Genomic DNA, 18507 nt, shown 5'->3' on the forward strand with positions numbered 1-18507 from the left:
AGCTGCTGAAAAGCTCGAGATGAGATCCATTTGAGACGTTCATGGCTGAAAATGGGCTTGATGAAAACTCATGGTGAAAGCACACAACACATTGAAATATTCAACCCGAGTCATGCGTCGTCACTCAGATGATGAGATGTTTTCTCTGTTTGTGAACTACCTAAATCAGTGTGTGCAGGAATTATTTAAAGACATTATGATTCTCAGCTGAAGGACAAGGGGAAGGGTACTTTGTGGTGTAGAAGGACTCTTAATAGGATTTGCTGCTTGTTGTCTGGAGGCCAAATCTCCAAAGCCAAGAGTGCAGCTTTGTGATTGATGTAGCAACAGCACAGGCTGCTTGGTGCTTGAATTTAAAGCAGCAATGGTGACGAGGTAATACTTGGCACTATTAAATAATCACAGTATTTTCTTGGTGCCTAGTCTGTGCTTATCCTTTCTACACTTCCTTGCAATGACTCGGTGTGTTGTGTTTTTCCGCAGAATTTACCTTTAATTTGTGTGTTTGATCTCACTGTCAAAACGTAATAGTCAGGAGAAGGGTACAAAAATGTTTTCACAACATTCCATATGTACCTTGGCACAGTGTGGAAAGTTATCAGTAATTTAATTTCAACAAGTACAATGGTACAAGTACAGAAAAGACAAATATTGCCTTATAATTTACACTTTTATTTATTGTGCATGTATTTAATAATGTTTTTAGAAATGTTCTAAAACCATGGCTCACCAGTAACACAGGAAGTGTTTTCCTCCGTGTGTTTGCTCCCTTCATGCGTCTCGCTGACATCAGCTGATGCTCATTCAGTATCTAAATGCTGATTCATCATTAGAAGAGAAGCAGCGCCCATGGGAGAAAGGTTTTATTTCAGAAAGGGAGGAGTGAGACAAAATGTTAAAGCGATGCTCCTGTCATGGCCAATTAAGCCGCATATTCTCCCTCAGTGTTCGTGAATTCAGAACCGCTCATGCCTGTTGTCAACACAGTGCGTCACAGACTGAAGCATCGCCACTTTTTACAGCGAGGGGGTAAGTCCCTCGAGTGTGGGTGGACTGAACACAGATGAGTCACAGTGACGACAAAATCAAGTGTGCATGTGCAAACAAACCCAGCACATTACGACGGTAATGAAGGGCTTATATAAAATACTTCCACGCCTGCCGACTCCATGGGGCCCAGATATAACTGCCCAAGTCCTGATGCAGCTTCAATAAAATCTGAAATGACAGTTGGGCCAATGAGCTTTGGCAATCCTGGCAAAGCATCTCTTGAAGCCCTTGGTTTTAACAATTAACAAGACAAAGATCCACTGTGAAGGGTCAATGAGGTGGAGGCTCATGTTTGTCAGGGACTTTTTTAGGTCTTACCACTGATTCTGAGACAGTCTCAGAGGATTCATAGAGAAGTATTCTGTCAGACACTGAATACGTGGTGATACTCGAAGGAAAGATGCTTAAAGTTCACTTCCCAGCAAGACAGCAACACCAAACATGAAAGAATGGAATAAAATGTGGCTTCTTGCCTAAAAGGTGGACTTAATTTACACACATGCCACACTGATTTGCAATTGCAAAGCAAAATGTCCAAACAAACATGAGGTCTTTAAGAGAAACTGCACATATGGGATTTTAGTGCCCGTTTTGTGGGTAAAAGGTATTTTCATCATTTTTGAAAACATTATACTCACCAAGACGGTAATGCAAACATCACAAATCAGCCCCTGTGGAAGTCACAAGTTTAACATTTTTCTTTTTTTTTTCTTCCTGCTTATGTATTTCTCCAAACTGTGTCTCAACCTCAACACAGGCTGCTCCAATCAACATGAAGCTAAGAAAAAAGGAGCACTTGGAGAACACAGCAGGGTTCAGTCTGGATGGAAAATGTCACCTGTCATCAGGGAGAGCTGCTCTTTCTGAGGGTCTTGCTTCAGTTGCCGTAGATTCTTTCCACAGCTGCCACTCACCTGCAGGGTTGCTAATTACAGGATGCCTCAAAGATTGCAACAACGCATGCCGCAGCCTCGCGGGGGTGGAGTGCAGCACGCAAATATCTGCAGACATCTTAAGTGTTAGTTTACGGCAAAGACAGAGTAGGTGATTAAGGGTGAAACATATTTACAGATGCTTTGCCATCAGCCAGATGTGATTAGCTGGAAAGAGTGAGAGAAAAAAAAACAAAAAACAAGAGAGAAAACTGAAGAAATAAAACTGCGAGTTATGTATTTTAATTTGTTTAGTTCCTAAATGAGTTCATGAGCCTGCTGCTACCTTGTCGTTTAGTGTATAGCTAAATCTCCTCCTCACTGTTTGCCCACAGCCTTTATTTCCCACAATCCCTCAAATGACTCCAGGGCAAGAAAGAGAGCTTCTTAATAAAACCCACTTTCAAGACTTATGAGCAGTTCTGGTTGTGGAGGGCACACACACACACACATACAGCACAATACTTTGTTAAAGTAATCTGTCTTGAGCCCACAGAAATTAGTTTACATAAGTGTACAGAGATACTGGGCACTCCGGTGGGTGTTGCAAGATGTAACAGGTTGGTTGGTATCTCACGCCCGCTGGTCTGATAAATTGGTTTCGAAATTCTACCAATCAGAGGCTTCTAAAGTATTCAATTATGTTAAATGGTAAAGGTCTGATTACAGTTGACAAGACATATTGGAGTGGGAAGAAAGCAGCTTGGAGTGTGTGCAGAGCACGAGACAGAGAAAGACACTAATAAAAATCTGCTGAATACAGGCACAGACTTTCCCTCTGCAGCTGAAAATGACTCTCGCAAAGACTGAGACAAACACTCAGCGCATACAAGGGCAGTTGTTATGGTAACCGGCAAATTCATGAATCCTGAGGACAGAAACATGATTGCAGCACTCTAATCACGGCAGCTGACACCAGCAAATACACACATGTGGCGCTCCATTTTTGTCCATGACCTGACTGCGTTCTTAATTTCATGTTTAACTTTTAGAATAGGTCAGGATTATGCAGCACAAAATTATTTATACATTTAACAAAAGGCTGAATGAGTAATGATATATATATACATATTAGGAAGCAACCACTGGGGGTGTTAAACAGAGCCCTCTGGTGGTTTCCTTGGAGAATTACTACTCTTTTTTTTTTTATCCTCCCGCCCCCAGCTATTTGTTTTACAGCTTTTTGAAAAAAAGAAAAAATAAATTACTGCGCTTATTATTTGTTTCAGAAACAAAAAAATCTATTAGATGGTGTTCTTTAAAATTTGTTATTCTCAAAAATTTTATTTTTCATTTTCTTTAAAGACAGTCGGGATGAACACGTATTTAATTCAGTGTCATCTTGGAATAAAGAAATAAATAATACTTTTCAGCATATATATTTTTAAAATATTCTAAAATAAAGCTAAATAAATAATATAAATACATTTTTTATTACAACCTTCTTTATTACCAAAGAATTAAAAATAAAAATGAGTATTTTATGCACTTAATTCAACTTGCATAACATTGCATTTCAAGTGCAACATTGCAAGCGTAAATACCCATCTTGATTTAACAAAATTTAGCGTTTCGAAATATACTTTAATGCCATGAATCAAGCCATTTTTGGAATGTGAATTACCAGTCCACTGATCTTGTGGCAGTAACAATATTTTCATCCCATCAAGTAAATCAAACAGTTTTGTTAAATGCAGCAAATCAAGACATTTCAAGAGCAATACATTATGAAAATGTTGGATCTGCTCCACTAGTGCTTCTCAGTGAATGTGCAGTGATTCAGAATGTCATGCTTTTAGCAGACTCACTTCAACCAACAGAATCGGCTTCACATTGAAGTCAAGACACGTTTTACTCTTTGAATTCTTCAGTGAACGATGCCAAATGATCAGATTTAGTTGAAATCAGAAGGGAGACCTTCCTGTGCTCACACTTCTCTTTAGGCAGTAGATTTCCCACTTGCATACATTACCAGTCAGCATGTCTGTAGCCTTCTGCCAACAGCCATCACACTAATGCAAGAGGAGACATTTGTTTACAAGTCAGTGTTAATGTTTGTGACTGTCTTGAAAGATTATTCTAGGCATATTTTCCTCATTGGCTGTTTTATTTACACAGATGTAAAAAAAAAAAAAAAAAAAGCAACAAAAATACAAAAAATAAATAATTCCAGTCCTTAAAAAAAGGCTTTATGGTTTGGAGCACAAACATATGACAAACTAGCAAAAACACAATCTGCAAGTTGATGCATTCTTTTCCACAGCACAATGGTAATTGCTATTTTACTTATTGCACTTTAGAAGTTAAGCATATACAGATAACTGGTTTTATTAGGACTACTGGACTTGAACTCAGAATCTCTTCAGAAGTTAAAATGGTTCTTTAGCACATTGTTCTATAGGGACATGTTTATTGTTTTTAAGCAAATGTCACCACTAATTCGGATTAAATATAAAGAATTCTATTAAGACATAAAAAAGTGAGTCTGATGACTGGAGTTGGCTGTCACAGCAATGTTGTATATGAACCACTGGGTGTCGCCATTGTGCAGGTGTATTCAACCCCCAGCCCTCAAGAAGTTGAAAACACATCTGCAGCTTTCAGATGTCTCCTGGTCCAACAGACCTGAGTCAAATGGCTGAATCCCCTCCTGCACAGGCAGCCAAGTTTTCCAGAGTCCCGCCAAAGAGTCCCTGATTATTTGACTCAAGTGTGCTGAAGCAGACATATCTAAAAGTTGAAGGACATTGGAACTTGAGGACTGACGTTGAATACCTCTCCTGGAGTGGCTACATATATGAAATATAACATCAAACGCAAAACTCCAGGGTTACTCGTGGCTTGAAATGTTTGTGCTCATTGTTTGACAATTTCACATTTACTTCACTCAAAGTACTTCAAAAGCCATGCGCATGTGTCAACGCCGTCAATGCAACAAGATACGTCCCAAAGCTCTGCCCCTATTTAACCTTATTCAAGCCCCTTTAGCCTCTTACACTAAATAACTTACCAGGAGACTTCAGTCAGGTTGATGAGGGTTCAGGAAGCCTCGGGCAACACGGTGGGGCTGGCAGTTCAAAGCTTTGAACTAGAATGAGCTTGTTACACAAACACACACATGCACACGCACACACACAAAATATTCCCTAAATGAAACTTTGCAGGAAATTTTTGTAAGAAAGGAGAACACAGAAGCTTTTTTTGTAACAGAGATGTTTATTTAGACAACTGAATGCATGCCAGAAAGAACTGTGTCACAGCAGCAACTCTCTGCTCTCTCATACTTCTAAATCTCAGGGAGAAACAAACTTCTGAGTGTTTTGTGGAACATTATCTGCTCTAATTTATTGTATCAACACTTTACTTTAGTCAGGTTGAGGAGAGGGGTGAGGACACAGTAGATGTCATCTTCAAATCAAAGATTAAGGGAGGGGGGAGAGATCCTCAACGGCTTTGGTCAGAATGTTTGTCATTCATACCACGGTTTTGGCAAAAAGACAAAAAAAAATGTTCAAGGGAATTGTAGCTCTCACACCAAACACGTAAAAAGACGATAGAAAAAGATGCACTTACTGTAAGGTAGCATTCACATGCAGTATAACGTGTCTTCTCCTCAGACTAGATTTAACAATATTCTCCACTATTTCTTACAGAGATTCACAGCTAATGTTTTTCAGTTCGGAGAATTATCTTACACATAACAGTTACTAGGTGAAACGAGGACATGGTGGACGGGGTCGAGAGAGAAAGAGGACATGATGAAAGGCAAAAGAGATACAATTGTGCTTATCGTTGTCAAAATGAGATCAGTGAAGCCAGAAAAAGTTGTTGTGCTAAACTTGACACTTTTATCCTCCCCCCAAAAAAGGGGGACACTCCACAATAAAACTTTAGCCAGTTGGTCCGGAAATTAGACTTTGTTGCTGATGCCATCATTTTCCCAATGCGCTGATGAGAAAAAAATATATCAAAAATAAATCCAACCCTTTCACAAAAAATGAACAATAAATAATAATTAAATGGTGCTCTTGTACTGTAATTTTACTGTATATACACAGATAGTTAAGGTTGATGTATATATGTACACAAAGCAATTCAGACTGGGTTTTCAGCATAGCTTTGAACTGGGATTTCGTCCCAGTTTTTATTAATAATAAAAAAAAAAAGTATTAACATTATAAGTTACTGAGGAAATTCAGGGACGGATGGGATTATGCACATAGAGAACAGGGCAGTGCCTCACAATAGTATTCCTAAACTTTGTTGCAGTTTGTCTCGTCGCGACGACAAACATCAATGCGCTTTTGTCCCGCTACAACAAAGTAGTGGACAATTGTGAAATGGAAAGAGCAGGATGCAAGCGCCTCCAAACTTTTCACCAGGACCAATCTGAAAAGTGTGGCATGCATTTTTATTCAGCACCCTTTATGTTGATACCCGTAAATGGAATAATAATAATAATAATAATAATAATAATAAATAATAATAAAAAAAACCTTTAGAAGTTACCTAATTAATAGTGTCCATCCTCTGTATACATTATCAATATAAATACAGCTAAACTGTGGAGGCCTCACAAGCTTCTTAATGGACAATATTGAACAAACAGCATCATGAAGACCAAGGAACATGGCAGACGGGTTGAAGAAGTTGTGGAGAAGTTTAAAGTAAAGTTAGGCTATGAAACTACATCCCAAGCTATGACCAAATATAGAGTGATGCTTAATCTGAGTACATGGCAGCTGAAACCCCTAAGACTAGCTTAACTTGACAGGCTGGTCAAGAAGAGGACAATCAGAAAAGTAACCAAAGGTGACTTTGGAGGTAACATCACCATCTCGGATGAAAAAAAAAAACTTTTGTCTGGAAAGCTAGCAAGTCACACACTCCTGGAAAATGCACCTAATTAATTGGGCCAGATTAATTAGGGCTCAATTAAATAAGCATCTAGTTTTAAACATGTAAAAGAAGATTCTCTGTCTATGTGAAATACATTTTTATCAACCTGCAAAATGTTGCGTGAGGAGAAAAACGAACACTCTGATCGTGCCATTCCTACGGTGCCATATGATGGTGGCAGTATTATGCTGTGGAAATGCTTTTCTTCAACCGAGCCAGGAGAACTATCCAGAGGTGATGGAAACATGGACCGAATGAATGCAGATTATTTTCATGTGTTAAAATCACCGAGAGGTAAATTCACATGAGAATAATGCAGCCTGATGATATAAGAGCTGAACACCGCTGTTCATAAGTGCTCTGCACTTCTGAGCTGTAGTTGCAGCAAAATGTGGTTTTAACAAGTACTGAAGCAGATTTTTATTTCGAGAAAAAAATTGAAAGCCACGTCTATTTCTTTCCACCTCACATTAATGTGCAACTTTATGTTGGGCTATGTCATAAAGTCTTCAAAATACATGAGAATTTGAAATAGCTTGCTGCGAAAAGTTTAAATGACGTGAGTACTTTTGCAAGGAACTGTCTTTTCTTTCTAGAGGATGTGTGCACCTCGATTGAGCACAAATTGTAAAAGGAAGCAAACGTAATTCAGAGTCTTGTAAGGTAAGGAGTAAAGAAAATAGCTTATTAAAATATTGATTGACAACAACATGCACAATGCTTTCCCAGCCTCGGAGGGATCGGTTATGATGAAGATCTTGGTCTGCACAGTGTTATAACTTTGCATGTTTTCTTTGTTTTTCTTTGTTTGAGAACTACTGGTGCAAGCCGTGCACACGTCGAGGTGAACCCTTCTCTTTCCCGCTTTAAGGGCGCTGTTGTTGATCTGCTCTTCTCCTTACAAAGTCCTTCAGAATACGACTTTTCCAACCACGTTCCGTGTATTAAGTTCACACGTGGAAACAGATCGCAGTGGATTATTCGCCTCTGCTTCCGAAAATGTCTGCAAATGAATTAACGTCTCTGTGGCTGTCCTGTCAGCATTATAAGTCAGACAAATCTGTGACTTAAAATTTTTCAGTCCCAGTCTTATATTTGTAGCTTATGTACAGGAGGTTTGAAAGAGCGTCTGCCAGAATGTATTCCCGGGCAAACAGGCATGTTCTAACAACTTTATCGAATGCATTCCTGGTTTTCAGTCCTCTGCTTGTCTTTTTCACAAGTTCTGATCATTCATCTTGCTTTTGTTACAAGGATGTAGTTCATGTATGTTACCTCAGAAAATGTGCTGGGTGATTTTTTTGTTGTTGTTGTTTGTTTTATATTATGCTGGATTCACAACCCAAAGTATGTGCTGATGCTGATGCATGGCTTTGTGCTTGTACGTGTAGATTTGCTTGAAGGTGTGCATCCCGGCTCCTTTCTCAAACACTACGTGGGGGTCTTTGGAGCTCATGGGTCCTCCTGTTGCGTCCCTTCTTGTTTTCCTGCATTCGTCTCCATTTTGCTGTATGCTGGCTGCTGACCCGAGCGCCCCCCGCGACCTGCGACCCACCCGGGCCACCCTGCACCTTTGCTCCGTTCTGCGTCTTCGGGCCGTTTTTAGGGACCGCGCTCAGATTCGGTTGACCTTTCTGGGTATTCTGGCTCCGAGTTGGCCCCTCCCCCACTGGATCTCCAGCTTGAAGCCACGGCCTGCTGTTTGGCGGACTAGCCTGCTGTTTCTGAGCAGTGGGGGCTGCAGCTTTGGGTCGCGCCGCAGAGCTTGGGGCACTGTCAGATTTGCCGTTGCTGTTGGGAGCTTTCACCTTCTTCTGTTTGCGCTCTTTCTTCCAAACTCTGTCACAAAATTCCTCCACGCTGTTCAGCTCCGGGTGGTCTAAGAGAGACAGGAAATCTCTGTACCAGACCCTGTGCTTGGCTGCGTTACCTGCGCCGCCCCCTGCACTAGGAAGCCCAGGCAGAATGTCCCCCAGTCTCTGGGTGGGGATGACCTGCAGGTTGAGACGCAGCAGGGGCTGAATGAAGCCATGTTCCACCGCCTGGCAGTGGTAGACTCCCGTGTCAGACAGGGACAAGCTGCGGATCAACAGACCCTGGTCTGTACGCAGCACCCGGTCATCCATCTTAATCTGACATAGAAACACAGACGTCACAAGAACGCAAATTAGCAACAACATAGTGGAAGCTTAATGAGTCTAAACCACATTTAATCTATGCACAACTTTTTATATATCAACTTTAAAAAAAAATGTTTAGGCTTTAGTGGCCTTTCTTGTACAGAAAGTGGGCAGGAAATAAGGGGGAGAGAAAAGGGAAGACATGCAGCAAATGGTCCGAGACTGGAAACTGAACCCAAGTGTGTTAAGAACGAGTCTATCACTGCAAACTGAGTCACACGGTGCCCCTTTACTAACATTTACACCCAATCTCTTTGTTGTGTATTTAAACAAACAGAAACTTTAGATTACTACAGAATTTGTTTTCTTTTGTGATACATCTTTTATTTTCTTGAAGCAACTTTAAGACAACTGCTGATGAAGCTGTGTACAAAAAGTCACCAGTCGCTATTATATTTAAAAACCATATATTCCATATATTCACTTTATGCACTACTTCCTGTTGTGCTATGTAATAAAATCCCAATTGAGTGCAATGTAGTTTGTGGCGTTGAAAAAAGCTCCTTTATGTGGGTCTGCCCACTCGTTTTTACATCAACGTATATCATATTCTGTGTTTCTAATCCAGCTGTAATATCCGTTCAGACCAACTTATAGAACGTCTTTGTTTTGCATCAGATAAACCTTTGGACCCATGGCTCTGTAGCTCAACTCAGCTTCCTGTATCCTATTTCTCTCTTTTACTGGATCCTGAAACAACATGCTCTCACTGACCAGCTAGAAAAATAACGCCACAGTGCAAATCTTTTCAAAATGTAATTGGTTACATCCTCGGGTCAAGAAAGCGACCCTAAACATCCACACCCAGGGCTTTTTGCACTTTGAGTTCCGTGGATTAAAGATAACAAAGGTTTTTGCTCAGAGAATAGAACAGGGAGGTAAAAAGTCCTTTTATCTGCAAAAATTATATATTTTTTGTTTTTGTTTAAAGATGGATTTATTATCTATCCTGCAGAGGCACTCAATTTACATCCAGAAATTTCCCCATTCTTCACAGATGTTCCCTATTTGACACAAAACGACACATGCTCGCATAAATGTGCACACAGACCTCTTGCTTGCGATCATCGTTGGGCCTCTGCAGCTGCCAGTAAATCAGCGCTCTTTGAGATTTGGGGCTGCACTCCAGAAACATGCTGCTGTTTTCCACACCGAAGACACTCCTGTCCTCTATGCTGCCTCCTAAACCATCCATATCGTCTAACGAAATAAAAAAAATAAATAAAAAAAAAGCAGTCAGAGAAATTGGTATCAATGGAAGACAGAGTGTGTGTGGGAGGCAGTTTTTGAGTACCGTGATGTTGAAGGTCTGAGCACTGCGAGAGCGGATCTCCGTTTCTGATGTCTTGTCGCCTGGTTCTCCTGTGATTGAAACGTCACTTTAAAAGATTGTTGGCAATGAAAACACCAGCGGAGAAATCCATGTTATACTGACCCCTACCACCAAATTTTATGTCATGTACTGTTCGATTTCAAACACTAGAGGGTAATATTACCCAATGCAGCTGAAAAATGCTATGGCATTCACCCTTTATACCGCTGCTTATTCGCATAAATGGAGCAAAAATAAACAATAAATCCTAAAATATGGAAAGAAAGTCAGAAACGTAAGCCTGCTAATCAAGGCAATGCCTCGCTTCATTTCCCTCTGCCGAGCTGTTATTACGGAACACATTCTGAATTGTTTTCCCATTGAGAAAAGCCTCATTTTTCTGTTGTTTTTTTGTCGTCTCTTTGTGAAATTCCACTACGTCATTTGGGTTTCTAACATAATGGAGAGGCATTTTCATAGTGCGGCTTTACTGAATAGCTGTGAATGTTTCCCCCCCTTTTCTAACTGTCACGGTTTAAAACTGTTGACAGGCCGACTCGTGATGTAATAAGAAAATGGGGTGAGCTCAACATGAGGGCTGAACGGAAAGACGCTGAGCAGCGAAAACCAAAAAAAGAAACAAAAAGTTTGTTAAAATGGTCGGTAAGCATCATGTATTCCATTAAAGGGGTTAATGATGTTTTCAAACCTTTGGAATTTTTTTGCCCAAAATTGGTCACATTATAACCACAACCATGTATTGGAATTTTATAAAACACAAATTAGTGTATAATTGCTACTTAGAAGAAAAATGCTTCAAGCTTCTTCTTTTTTTTTTTTTTTATTGAACAATTAAAATCTATGCCTTATTCTGGCACCCAGAAATAAAATCCAATGCATTTACAATCTGAAAATGGACAGAGTGAGGCACAACTGCCACCTAAGGAAGAAGCACATGAATTGGAGAAGAAACCATGAGGATCACAGTAACTTTATATGATAAATTAATTAATGTGAGGCAATTATATAGAATTAGTCAGGCACCCTACAATTCTGGGGTTTATGGGAAAATGGCAAAAAGAACTTGACTCCACATTACTGTCAATACTATATCTGTCTATAGTAGTGGCAGCATCATGCTGTGAGGACAATTTAGTCCAGCAGGACAAATTCAGTTCTTTAAAAATCTCCCAAAGATTTCACAGAAAGAATGGATTCAAACTGAGAATGCGTTATACACTTGTGGGTTGGATATGATAATTTGTTGATTTCTCAAGGTAATTGCATTTTTATTTAGCAGCTTCAAAGTAAAAGGGTCCAATGACGAATTATTTTATCAAGTCTTATTCACATTATGAACTATTTCGTGTTGGTCTATCACATAAATTCCAAGAAAATATGTTTTCAAATCCAAAAATAATGTAAATAAGGGATGTTCTCTCCTCTTTCCTGTTTGAACAATGTATTCTCTGTTGCTCAAGCACTTTCCGTGCATTTCGTGGGTTGGCATTTCTGTCTTTTTATGTCCCTTTCTTGTTCAAGGGAGGAAAACTATGTGCCGTGTTGACGAGACCTGAGAGGAGCCAGCCCTGGCTTTTAACCATGGGGTGCGCCATCTCAGCTGTAACCCTGCCAGGCTGGAGTAAACTCACTGGCCTAAATCTGCTGGTGTGAGAAGTCCTGGGTGAATGAGACAGAGGGCTGGTGTTGCTCGATGTGTGTGAGAGCTACAGCGGTCGGCTTAAGCCTGCTGGTTACAGCGCCGGGTAATTTGAGGGTGTTCATACCTCCTGGCTGCAGGGTGAAGTGGTCAGACAGCTCCTGTTGGCTATAATTTAGTGCATGTGAGCTGGAGTATGTATATTTATGAGTGTGTGTGTGTAGCCCGGCTGTGGGGTGATGGACACAAAATTGCTGCTGGCAGGAATACTAACCCAGGTTCCTGGATTGTATTTCTTGGAATGCATACTTGTGCTTGCGCGTATTTAACGAGAGTTTTTTTTTGTGTCTGTAATAATCTGATCACATCCATGTTTAGGTGGTCTGGCATGTGAACTGTGTCTATGTTTTTCTTTTCTTTTTGTTTGATTTTTAACAGTTGCTGAAGGGCTAGTGGGGGCCTGGCATTAGAGAAGCAAACTTTACGATCCAAACACATCCACACCTTCAAATGCAGTTTGCAGGTGTAGTGATAGCTCTGCGGAGTGACTATATTCATTAACATGATTAGAAAGAAAAGCCTTAGAGCCTGAGCAAATTCCCAGAGGATAAACAAAGCTTAAAGAGCAGTTTTAAAAGCTCCTACCTCTTGGCGGTAGGAAAGTATCTGGAGCACTCAGCACCATCCCAAGCGCAGTAAGGGTCTCTGGCCAGGCAGCACTCGGCGCAGGCTTTCCCATACACCTCACAGCGGTGTAAAGACATCTGTGATACTCCCAGGGCTGAGCCAAGGTACAGCTGTTGCTGTGGGAGTGAAAGAAAAGGCGAGCACGTAAAATTAAATGTCCCTGCGTGGCTCGACTGGAAAATTACTCAATGAGAAAAGAAGTCGCTTGTGGGTTTTGTTGTTAGAAGGGACATGATCTCGGTTTGGTGAAAAACCAACAAACGCTCCTGCAATCCCTTCACTTGAACATTTTTGGTGTAATGATGTCGTTGTGAAAACAAGCTTTTACCTGTTTGGTGGAAAGCTCCATCGCAGTGATGGGAGTAGGCTCCTGTACAAAACAAACAAGAGGCATGAAGTTCACAATACAAGTGATGAAAAACACAGAGTTGGAAGAAAAAACAAATGCGATATGGACAATCTGCTGGAATTGCTTAGTTTTCAACGTCATACCCTGAAAACGGTCATCTCCTCAAGCACAACCTCCTCCAGGTCATGCCAGCTCTCTCTGGGAATCGTTACCACTTTTAGCACTGTTCCCATATCTGAAGAAAACAGATAAAAATATGACAAAGTGTGTCTGACTCATTGTGTTTTAACTTTATAGACTAGGTCAAGTGATCCAAATACTTAAATCCCCCCTTGCATCTTTCTCTCAGTCATTTCACTCCTCAATCGTCCAATTCAGTGCATTTAAGCATTTTAAATGCGAGGCGACTGGAAGCCCCAACAATTAAACTCGGCCATTTATGCCCCTTTTCCGTCAGCAGGGGGAATAGATTGATCGGGTGTGGTCAAAATTGCTGCGGTAAAGTGAGCTTGAGAAAGAATGAGGAGCTGAGGCAGAAGTCATGGGAACAAAACTGAGACATAAATACTTATTTTCTGATCACTTCACAGCAGTTAAAACCAACAAAGAACAACCATTTGGGAAAGGGTTTTTGGTTAGCGCAGTAGATGCTGCCTTTTTCTCTTCCAGCAGCTGATTCTAACAGATGTACTATAGTCCAGCAGTCAAAAAGATGTCCACACTTTTTTGTCTGTGAAAGTTTTAAAAAGCTTGCTTTCTTTTCTTTCCATTTTAAAATTACGAGCTTCTCTGTGTTTTCTTGAACATGAAATCTCAATGTACCATTAAGTCTATTATTGTATGTGTTTGCAAGAAGCCACCATAAGTCTGTTTCGGGCTAATTTGCTTTGATTTCAAGAAAACAAAAGCAAAAGCACAAAATTAACCACAAGCTTTTATTGGATGACGAATGATTGTACCTGTGCCTATGAACATGACATCGTATTGCCCGTCCTCTGCTTCAACTCTGTCCACCACTAGCTGGGAGAACTGATAGTCCACATCCGTTCGAACCATGATGGGCCGCCCCCCAATTGGGTGCACTGGGTTGTACATGGCAGGGTGACCCCTGGCAAAGGTGATGACATCATCTGGAAGGTCCTTGGTGGAATCAAAACCTCCGAATGTTTTGCTGGGGCACTAAAATGTAAAAGAAAACAAATAAATAAAGCGGTTTTACGTATGTATTTTTTTGAAATACATACGTATTTTGTAGCTCAACACTTACAGTGCCAGGGCGGGGGTAGGGCACTCTCCCTTGGAAAGGGACCCATTGGTAATTGGGCCCATCTCTGTGGGCATAGGGACCCAGGAAAACCCTCCTGATGTCAGCCATGCTGTACATACACACCGCCGAGCCTTTAAATATGTTACTGTGGAGAGAGAACGTCAAACATAGAAAGAGTGAGCGTGCAAAAGCATACAGAATGGGAAGGGGGAGGAAAGCTTCATCATAGACAAACAAGAGGGATTCATAAATGATTGGGCACAAGGCTGGGATTAGGTCTTGTGGAATACTGAGGAAAGACAACAAAATGACCCTTCATCACACAAAGATGGAGAGGAGCGAGGCTGTCATTACCTAAGTACTAGATGACAGATTGGAACTTCTCTCTGACTGTTCTCAGCCCCGTGAGAACAGACAGGAATTTGGGCACGCCACCAACAAAACTGAAGACCTGCTAGAGAGCTTTTCTTAAAATCCCTTCCAATATTTTTGCTAGCCTTTGCCTGTGCCAGATGGATGGATTTCGCCTTCCCTGTTCATATGAGCTCCAAACAGGCAAAGAACAGTCATGTGGAAAAAACAGAGTGGGGGGGCGGAGGTACCTATCCAGTCTATGCTTTGTAGGGTCAAACAGATTGCAGCAATTTACACATTGACTCATCTAGAAGGGAAATTTGGTAACTCCCATGAATATTATGCCATCACAGAATTATACGGTGACAATTTGAACTTAAGTCAATTATCATTCAGTCATGTTTAGAACTTATTTATTTTTTTACAGGGCGTCTGGGGAAAGGTAGGGAAATTGATTTATGAATTCTCTAGGTTTGGAAATATTAAATGTATTATGAAAAACAGTTTTGTTTCAAGACTTTATTCCTCATCTCATTGCCAATGTTGTCTTCATCCCTCCGTTGACCATTCGGCTACTCAAACTTTCCAATCCATCCTTCCTGCCTTCCTCTTTCTATTTCATTTTTTCTCCCGTTGATCATTCTGCAGTTCTTCCGTCCCTATTAAGGTTGACTTTGTCTTCATTCTCTCCATCCTTTTCATTTATTCTTTTCTTCTTTTATCCCGTTTGTTCTCGCCATAGAACAATGAAGAATAAAGATCCTTCCTTTCCTCGTCTCTTCATTCTTCTTTAGTTCCTCCCATTCTAATGCTCTTACTTTTAATCATTCCATCTTCCCTTGTGTGCAGCAGGAACCTTTGATTTACGCCTTGGATTATTATTTGATTTAGTCTGTTTGCTCTTAAAAATATTCTAAAGTTTACTCACTGACATCCAGCATTTAATTTTTATTTTTATCTTTTTTTTTTGTTTTTTCACCAGATGCCCACATGTAAGATTTTATTTTATGAAGCAGGTCTTCAGCACAGCTTATGAACCAAATGACTGAGGAACATTCAAGATGTCCTTTGTGTTGCTGACTGCGGTGGGAATTTGTATCAGGCTAATTAGGGATGAGGCTGGCATACACATACAGCCAACATTATTCACCAAAGCATGGAAGATGAATGGATTAGCATTTGGAAATGTTAATTACAAAGAAATTCAATTAACTCCAGGGGCAAGAAAAGACACTGCAATATGTGCGCTTAGGAAGACGAGCGGTTCCACACGACCGAAATAATATGCTAAATACACACACACATACACACGCAGGGGCACAATCCAACATTGATCTGTCAGTTACAGCTTCCGTGTGCCTCATTAAGCAGTGATATTAAAAGTCACTTCCTTCTGAGAGTCTGGTCTATTCATCTCTGAAAATCGGCCACTTAGAAAACCAATTAAACCCCTTTAATTCCTCAATGCCCCATAATTGAATTTGAAAGTGCATGTGTGTGTACGTGCGTGGGTGATTCTGTGCCGCAGGCATGCGAACACGTAGGTGGACGCCCGCCAACGCACAGCAGTCTCAGCAGAGAAAAGCCATACGGGTGTGGCAACGCAAGGCACCTGTCCGTATGTGTTAGCCCACACCGCTGTTCCATTCACCTCGTCTCATCATTGGCTGTGATTGACGGGGGGATGCGTTTGTCCTCTTTTGAAGCCCCTCACACACAGCAGTGGACGCAAAAATGGCCACCCAGCCCCCCTCCTCCTTTCCCGAATGCAAATTTACCATCATCACGATAAGTGCGCCATCTGTGCCATTTCAGCTCATTTATCTGCCCTTCCCCATGAATTCACCTCTCCACATGCTTAAAAAGAGCCACACCCGGCCCCTAAGAAAATCCCCATTCATAGCTGGGGTGGTGGCCAGGGGAGGAACGTGCATTCCTGCTAAGTGAATATCATGTTTCTCTGGCTCCCTCATGCTCCGTAATGCGATTTCCCCGACAAGGTTTGCCAGGGTTTCAATGAGATGAGGGACAGGTAGCGAGGAATGGGGGAATTGGATGAAAGTAATTCCTAAGCAGAGAAGTGGAGAGGTTTTCGATAGGAGAGGAAAACAACCGTAGGACACCTGTAAGTGAATTAGAGGAGTACTGTCTGGGAATTTCGACTGGACCACACTTGGTCGATCACATTCTCCTCTGAGCTTAAAATGCTAACTGAATTACACCAAAAAAGATAAAATTATTTCATGATTACTTAATAGAAAATATAAAGCCTGTGTTTATAACATACAAAGAAACTGGATTTGCCAACAAAAATAAATCATCTCCTTTTGATCTCCTGGCAGGAAATTGATGAAACAAATACGATATGGCCAGAATCCGTCACGCTATTTGAGAATTTAAGCCCTTAAGTGCCGAGACTGAAGGTAATTGTGTTTAAGGTCCGTACCTTGAAGTAGTGAATACGGCATAGATAACTGGATTCTTTGGGTCCTTGGAGCTCATGAGAAATACATCCTCTAGAAATCAGACATAAAAATGAGAGAACATTTTAAAAGGGATGGTCAACGTTTATGTATTTACTTTTTTTCAGTTTTGAAAATTAAGAACCCAGACTTACGGAGTTCATCAAAGTGTGTATCAATGCCATTGACCCCCGGAACTGAACAGATGAGACGAGCCTTTAGAAAAGTAGTCCACTTGTTCACAAGGCTCCTGTGACCTCCCATGTCATTCTGCAGAGAGAAATTAGATTTCTGTCAGCCATACATATACCCGAATTACCTCCAACAGAATAAAATAGCTCTGGTGTTGTCATTACGATTAAGATCATGAGAGGGATTTTATTCTGTTTGTGTGTGTTGTTACCTTACACAGTTGTCCTATCCTGGCAATTGTAGCCTTCCCGGTGTGCTCTCCGTCCATTGCATTCTCCTTAAAAAAGAGGAAGACCTTGTCGTCCTCAGGGTTGTCACTTTCAGGGATCAAGTTAACGCCAATAAATCTGGGGTCTGGAGCAAAACAAAAAAAAAACAACATTATTAAAGCAATTCTTAACTTGCCTACTTTAATGTTATAGGATGTCCTAATTTTACTAGCCCTTTGAAGCAAGAAAACAACTTTTTTGGTACATTTGTCTGGAAAAAAAGAAAATACCTTGATCTTTGTGAATACCTTCTGGATAACACTGTGAAATTAAGCATATTTCAACTACGAAATGTTCAAAATCTTTTACTTCCAAAACATTCATTCACTGTACTTTTCTTTCTTTGAATTTTTCCACTATTAATTTTTTTGACAGGATAATTGCAGTGGAAACGCAGGGGGAACAAAAATGTTGCCTCTCATAAAAATACATCTTTTATTTAAGACAGCATCTGTATTAACTCAGATAAATCTTTAAAAGAAACTAATTTTAGACCAGAACAAACTTTTACATTGCTTGGATTTTAATGAAATGTTTGTCCAGGACATGGCATCTTCAAATGTCTATTCATAAATAACTTGGATAGGTTTCAGGGACATCAAAAATCCAGATTATGACGTGTCTATTTATTTCTAAATTCCTATTTCAATTCCAGTACTCTTATGTTAGAACTCCGAAATCTGTTCAGTTGTATTTTGACTTATACCTCAGTAAATTGCTAACAACCCCACGCCATTTGCTACACTATCTGACTTTACCTGGCATAAGTGCTCCAGATCCAGATTCAATAAAAGCACTGTCTCCATACCACATCCTCACAAAAACACATAACACCTGTCAGTGCTTAGGCGCAACTTTAATAACAATTGAATAAATATATAATGACCATAAGTT

General features: G+C 40.5%; 1 protein-coding gene across 2 annotated transcripts in view; it reads right to left on the bottom strand.

The window, feature by feature from the left end:
* Positions 1–7910: 7910 nt before the first annotated feature.
* Positions 7911–18507, bottom strand: part of sema3aa (sema domain, immunoglobulin domain (Ig), short basic domain, secreted, (semaphorin) 3Aa) — a 35323-nt gene continuing 24726 nt past the window's right edge. For both annotated transcript variants that reach the window (XM_055054876.1, XM_055054874.1), the window contains exons 7-17: positions 17556–17698; positions 17308–17422; positions 17137–17206; positions 14337–14481; positions 14029–14248; positions 13213–13304; positions 13049–13090; positions 12679–12836; positions 10356–10423; positions 10113–10261; positions 7911–9013 (exon numbers count right to left, since the gene is read on the bottom strand). In XM_055054876.1, the coding sequence (XP_054910851.1) occupies positions 8306–9013; positions 10113–10261; positions 10356–10423; positions 12679–12836; positions 13049–13090; positions 13213–13304; positions 14029–14248; positions 14337–14481; positions 17137–17206; positions 17308–17422; positions 17556–17698 (1910 nt within the window). In that variant the 3' untranslated portion in view covers positions 7911–8305. The remainder of the gene's footprint in view (positions 9014–10112; positions 10262–10355; positions 10424–12678; positions 12837–13048; positions 13091–13212; positions 13305–14028; positions 14249–14336; positions 14482–17136; positions 17207–17307; positions 17423–17555; positions 17699–18507) is intronic.

This window comes from Poeciliopsis prolifica, unplaced genomic scaffold (genome assembly GCF_027474105.1).
Source record: "Poeciliopsis prolifica strain line A6 unplaced genomic scaffold, Auburn_PproV2 SCAFFOLD040, whole genome shotgun sequence".
In the NCBI taxonomy this organism is placed as follows: domain Eukaryota; kingdom Metazoa; phylum Chordata; class Actinopteri; order Cyprinodontiformes; family Poeciliidae; genus Poeciliopsis; species Poeciliopsis prolifica.